The sequence below is a fragment of the Jaculus jaculus genome, chromosome 6, assembly GCF_020740685.1.
Source record: "Jaculus jaculus isolate mJacJac1 chromosome 6, mJacJac1.mat.Y.cur, whole genome shotgun sequence".
Classification (NCBI taxonomy): Eukaryota; Metazoa; Chordata; class Mammalia; order Rodentia; family Dipodidae; genus Jaculus; species Jaculus jaculus.
The window spans coordinates 90,421,930-90,428,259 of record NC_059107.1 but is presented as its reverse complement, the minus strand read 5'-3'; the positions used below and the strand labels follow the sequence as shown (position 1 = coordinate 90,428,259).

General features: G+C 51.2%; 1 protein-coding gene across 1 annotated transcript; it reads right to left on the bottom strand.

Moving 5' to 3' along the window:
- Positions 1-4,026: 4,026 nt before the first annotated feature.
- On the bottom strand, positions 4,027-5,931 carry Ccdc184 (coiled-coil domain containing 184). The gene has a single exon (XM_004668552.2). The coding sequence runs from the start codon at positions 5,854-5,856 to the stop codon at positions 5,260-5,262; it is 597 nt and encodes a 198-aa protein (XP_004668609.1). The 5' UTR covers positions 5,857-5,931; the 3' UTR covers positions 4,027-5,259.
- Positions 5,932-6,330: the final 399 nt, after the last annotated feature.

Below are 6,330 nucleotides of genomic sequence, written 5' to 3'. Positions count from 1 at the left end.
CTGCGACTCACTCTGTATCTCCAGGCTGGCCTTGAACTCACAGCAGTCTTCTTACCTCAGCCTCCTGAGTGCAGTTAAGCATGCACCACCATGCTCAGCTCTATTTTTTTTTTATTTTCATACATTTATTTACTTATCTCAAAGAGAAAGAGGTAGAGAGAGAGAATGGACATGCCAGAGCCTCTATCCCCTGCAAACAAACTCTAAATACTTGAGCCACCTTGTGCATCTGGCATACATGGGTCCTAGGGAATTGAACCTGAGACCTTTGGCTTTGCAGGCAAGCACCTTAACCACTAAGCCATCTCTCCGGCCCTATTTTAATACATTTTATCTACTTATTTGCATGTGCACTCATGTGTGTATGGAAATACCGGGTTTTGCCCCTGCAAAAAAATGAATGCCAGACACATGTGCCACTTTGCCTCTGACTTTACATGGGTACTGGACAATCAAACCCAAGCCAACTAGCTTTATACACAGTGCTTTTATCCACTGTGCCATCTTCCCAGCCCTGGAAATAACTAATTCTTTAAAAGCAGAACTCTGTCCTTGGTGCCCAATCTGAAGTGAATAGATAATTGCTCACTTACCCTCAGGAAAAGTCACACAACCCAAGGTCCATTTCCTCATCTCTCACACATCAAGAGTGCTCTACTGGGCTGGTGAGATGGCTTAGCAATTAAGGTACAAAGCCAGAGAATCCCAGTTCTATTCTCCAGGACCCACATAAGCCAGTTCACAAGGGGGCACATGCGTCTGGAATTCATTTGCAGTGACTGGACACCCCTGGCACACCCATTCTCTTCTCTTCTCTTCCCTCCCTCCCTTCCTCCCTCTCTCCCTCCCTTCCCCCCCCTTTCTCTCTCTCAAATAAATGTTAAATATTAAAAAAAAAAAAGAATGTTCTGCCATGGGCTGGAGAGATGGCTCAGCAGTTAAGGCATTTGCCTGCAAAACCTAGGGCCCCAGGTTCCGTTTACCAATATCCACAGAAGCCAGATGCTCAAGGTGACAAATGCATCTGAAGTTGCTTTCCAGTGGTTAGAGGCCCTTGCATTCCCATTGTACCTCACCCTTTCTCTCTCTCAAATAAATAAATAAGAGTGCTCTGCCAGCTGGGCACGGTGGTACATGCCTTTAATCCCAGCATTTGGGAGGCCGAGGTAGGAGGATCATTGTGAGTGAGTTCAAGGCCACCCTGAGATTACAGAGTGCATTCCAGCTCAGCCTGAGCTACAGCAAGACCCTACCTCAAAAAGTGAGGTGGAGGGCTTTGGAGATTTCTACTCCCTGCAGACTTGTAAGCAGTGGGTTTATAACATAGGATAAGTTCTGTATGAATTTGGATATTTGAAGATTTAAATTCAGAATGGGGAATATTCTAGAGTCTCCAAGAGACAAGGATGGTAGGAATGCCAGGCACAATTTTTCTTCTATGTGTATTTCAAGTTAAAAAGTCTCATTACTCTTTAGCTCAGTAATTTTTTTTTCTTTCCTTTTTTTTTTTTTTTTTTTTTTTTTTGAGGTAGGGTCTCAGTCTAGCCCAGGCTGACCTGAAATTCACTCTGAAGACTCAGGGTAGCCTCGAACTCACAATGATCCTCTACCTTGGCCTCCCAAGTGCTGAGATTAAAGGTGTATATATCACCTTACCCAGCCAAGCAAAGCAAATGCTTTCAAACACTGAGCCATCTCTCCAGCCCAGTTGCTTTTATGGGGGACAGGGGTGGCTTTCCAAGGTAAGGTCCCACTCTAGCCCAGGCTGACCTGGAATTCACTATGTAGTCTCAGGGTGGTCTTGAACTCATGGTCTTAAACTCCTATCTCTGTCTCTTCAGTGCTGAGATTAAAGGCGTGCGTCACCATGCCAGGCTTCAAGAGTGCTTTTTGTAGAGAGAATTTTATCTGGATTGCAGGCAATAGCTAGAGAACTTCTCTGAGGACCTGGCTTGAGGAAGTGAGAGTATATTTTAGGACAGTGTGCACAGAAATTGGAACTACAGTGGAGTTGGTGGCTAAAGGCTCAACTAGAACGTTTTAGAGCCTGAATGGGCTAAACTGCCTTTGTGATTCAGGCCAGACAATGGAGACTGAGCTAAGCATGGGAAAGGAGCACACTTGTGGACAGAGGTATGTCAGGAATACCTTCAAGTGCTGGCTCTTCATATCCAGGAGCAGGTCCCAAAAGCCATCTACTTGATGCAGTAAGTATATTACCCATTGGGCACTGAGAAAGGTCACTAACCAAAACCTCAACTGCAGTCTCTTCAAACTGAGAAGGCAAAAGGTGACGAAAATAAGGTCATTTCCTTTTCAGGACTCTAAGGCTCGTGCTTCAGGAAAAAGAGATCTTTCCCTGAAGATCCAAATAAAAGACAGCTCAGCAGACTGGTTCTTAAATAGAGCTCTTTTAAACCAAGCAAACCCAGGCTTAAGTCCTGACTCAGTAAAATTCCAGTCTGTGACCTTGAGCAAGTCTTAATTTGTTTCTAAAGTGTTATATAAAATAACAGCAGTTCCTACTTCATAGAATTGTTAGGAGATAAAACTGGGGACAGCATTCAATAAATGGTCACTGCCATTGTTGTAAGCAGCTCTGAATACTGAAACTGTACCAGAAGCCTACATCTCAGTCCTCAAGGGCACTTCCACTGTATATTCAGCTGCCCTCCCTAGGGACCCAGCGAACACCTCCCAACCACTTCCAGGCATCCACTCCTCTGGCATCTTACGAATACATATCGGGACCCAAAGACCTTTTGGCCCATGGCTATATGACACTTAAAATGAAAAGACATGTGCTATCTTGGGACTCTCACCATCCCCTTTTCCTTAATTCTGCCCTAAAGAGCTTTTTAAACTTTTTTTTAATTTTAAAATAATTTTTATTTATTTGAGAGCGACAGAGAAACAGGGAGAGAGAGAGAGAATAGGCGTGCCAGGGCCTCCAGCCACTGCAAACTCCAGACGCGTGGGCCCCCTTGTGCGTCTGGCTAACGTGGGTCCTGGGGAATTGAGCCTGGAGCCCGGGTCCTTAGGCTTCACAGGCAGGAGCTTAACTGCTAAGCTATCTCTCCAGCCCAAGAGTAATGGTTCTTTAGATGGAAAAATATATATATTAAAAGTTTCTAGAACCTTCCCTATGTGGCTTTGTTTTCCCAAAGGAATCAGTCACTACCCTATACCTCCAAGAGAACAATAAGGGAGCTAACATTTACCTAAGATTTCCTAGATATCTTACATATTTTCTTCCCAATGACTTTTGATCCCCATTTTATACACCTTGAAACCAAGCCTTAGGCAGTTAGTTCAGTGTTGGAATTAAAATTCTAGACCAGATCTATGCCTCATGTCCTCTTCCCACCTCTCTGCAACAAGAAACTTTACATATTATACATATGTGCACACGTGTGCATTCACAGCATCCCAGTCTATTCTGCTCTCAAATTTTGTTCTGGTGCAGCCTTGGGAAATCTCCATCCCCCAGGGAGCAGCCTGGAGCTGATGTCAGTGCAAGCTCTCAGGGAAACACCTTCCCAGAGTCCTCCACTAGAGGCCTGAGGCAGTTACTGTGTTTTCCTTTGTGATGTGTCACTCAACTCCCAGAGATCCTGGGCAATCACCCCCACCCCAGAACACCACCTTCCCACCTCAACCCTTCCAAGAAACAGACATCATGCCTACCACTTCAGGACACTGATTCTGAAACCACCTCCTGAGAAGCTAGATGCTCAATGAAAATATGACATGTGGAATGCTAAATACTGAAAACCCTTGTCAGCTGGCAGTGACCACACATACCCCCACATTTTCCCATCCAGCTTAAGATCGAGGTTTGGGAAGAAGGGAAAGCAGGCACAGTTGGCAGTGTCTATCCAACCAGGAGAGGTACTGTCAACTTCTTGCGACTAGAGGCAAAGGAGAGAAGAGGGAAGGCATAGTCCCTACCTTTTCTACTAAACCCTGGCCCATGCAGCAGACCCGTACGTCCCACCTCACATCCCCTTAGTATCAGGCAGCAAGGAGAGGAGATGACGCCTTTTTATTAACACCAAGGAAAGCACTGAGAAGGGATACATAGAGAGGGAAGGGCACACAAAGTCATCACTTTGGGAGGTAAGAGGGGGCACATCAGTTACGGAACCTCAGGACAGCCACATGCTCTATGCCCTGGTGGGAAAGTCTGGAGGGAGGGCAGAAGGAGAGGGGAAAGCCATGATAGCTTGGGTCTCACAGAAAAGTCTAAAGCCTCCTGAACCTAACACCAGAGTCAGAAGCCCTGCCCCTGAGGGCTCACACACTACTACACGAGGGGACACACATAACATACACAAGACGTTATGGAGGCAACACCGAGAGGCAGGGACATCTTGACAGAAAAAGGAACTGAAATTTAAGCAGGTGTAGCCGAGAGAGAGACAATTTTTGGCTGCAGCCCCCAAGAGTCCCTCAAATGTCTCCTAAATTCGGGCTGTTGCTGAGCACCCCCAAGTCTCTGCCTGTGAACTGGGCTCTTTGTTCTCTAGGCCCAGATAAGTGGAAAAGCAATCCCAGATGAAGTCAGTGACAGGACAGGATCCGCTCTGCATGCAAAATCCTAGAGCTTGAGCTATTATGTATCCATGCACATTCTGAGCCAGCTCCTCCCAGCCCAGGGGCCCTGGGAACCCCATTCACCCAGATTCCTAGGGCTGCAGTTCCCTCCTCAAGCTTCCTCTACCAATCAGCAGCCGCAGAGATCTGCGAGGGGGAGAGGCTTCTGCAGAGCACTGAATATCTTGGAATTCAGCAGATGGGTAAATTTCCTGTTGCCAGAACAGAATACCCCAATTCCTTAATTTCTAGGTAAATCGTTAAGAGATTATATACCATAGTCCTAGATAAGTTCTTTTTCAGAATAGAAAAAGCACAATTTTATTTACATAATTGAGGGGTTCTCCTGTTGCCTGGGGAGCAAGAGGGGGGCTAGGGCCAGGGTAGGGGGATAGATGGGAGTCCAGAGGTGGCACTTCTCTCCTGGAACCTCACCTTTCAGCAGTTTGCTATGACGCTTGGCTGGGCAAGAATAATTTGTGATGCTCCCAAAGTCCTTCACCCTACAAATCCTTCCTTGAGGTAGTCTCTACCTGACCCTTTAGAGCCGCTGCGGTCGGTCGGAGGGAAGCACTGCTGCATCGCGCCGTCCAGTCCCCTGGCGTCATGCACTTGGAAACCCACAGCCAGCCCCAGGAAGTCGGTGCCCCCCGCGGAGTCCCCTCACAGGGAGGCCTCGTCCTCCAGCTGCAGCAAGGTAATGTCAGGCAGGTCGAGGGGCTCCACAAGTGGCCCGTCCCCCTCGAGGGGACCGGCACAGGGGCTCTCGGAGAGCTCGCGGGGACTGGTGGGTGTGGCGGGGCTGGGCATCTCTTTCTCCTCTTCGTCGTCGTCGTCCTCCTCCTCCTCGTCCTCGGGATCGCGACCCAGAAAGCTGCTGTCACCGACTCCAGGCGAAGGCGTCTCGGGCTCTTGGGGAGCCCCTGGGGAGCTCCCCTTGCCGCCGACCACGCCCAGGCCGCCCTGGCGGGGCGCGGTGGTCATGATCTGGCACATGGAGACGATGGCCCGCTGGTTGGCGCACACGTCGTCCGAGAGCACCTGGATGTGCGAGGCCTGCTCGTCCAGGGCCCCCCGCATGGCCCTCACGTCCTCAAACAGGGCCTGCAGCTGCGCCTTCAGGTGCTCCATCAGTTCCTTCATGCCGCCGTTGTACTCCCCGGAGATCACGTCCCCCACGGCCGGCACCGTGGACACCTCCAGGGGTGCCGGCAGCTCGCCGCCGTCCTTGGTCATGATCTCCAGCAGACCGTCCTCCATTGAGCGGCAGAAGCGGGCGGCGGCGGCTCCGGGTCGCGTCCGGCCGGACCTCCAGGGCGGGGGAGGGGCGCGCAGGGGACGAGGTCCCCGGAGGGGCGGGGAGGAGCCCGGGGACGCCGGGGCCCCTGGAGGGGCGGGAGGGGAGTCCCGGGCACCGGGCACGGGCGGGGCCGAGGGCGCTCGGGAGACTTGGCGGGCCGAGGACCCGCCTAGGGTCCCAGGACAGGCGTCTTCGGGCTCGCCCGGGAGCACACGCGCCCTGCCTGCCCTGCCTCGCCTCCGGGGTCCGCCTCGTCCTCCCGGCCTCGCGGGCAGAGCGTCCCGCGGCTCCTGGGTCCCAGCGGCGTTCACGCGGGTCCGGGTTGAGGCGGGCACCCGCTCGGGACTCCCCGGGGCCGTCAACGGGCAGCGCCCGCGAGTGCGGCTGGAGCGGCAGGGGCGGGTCTCCCGGCCGAGCCGCGGATGCTCCTCTGT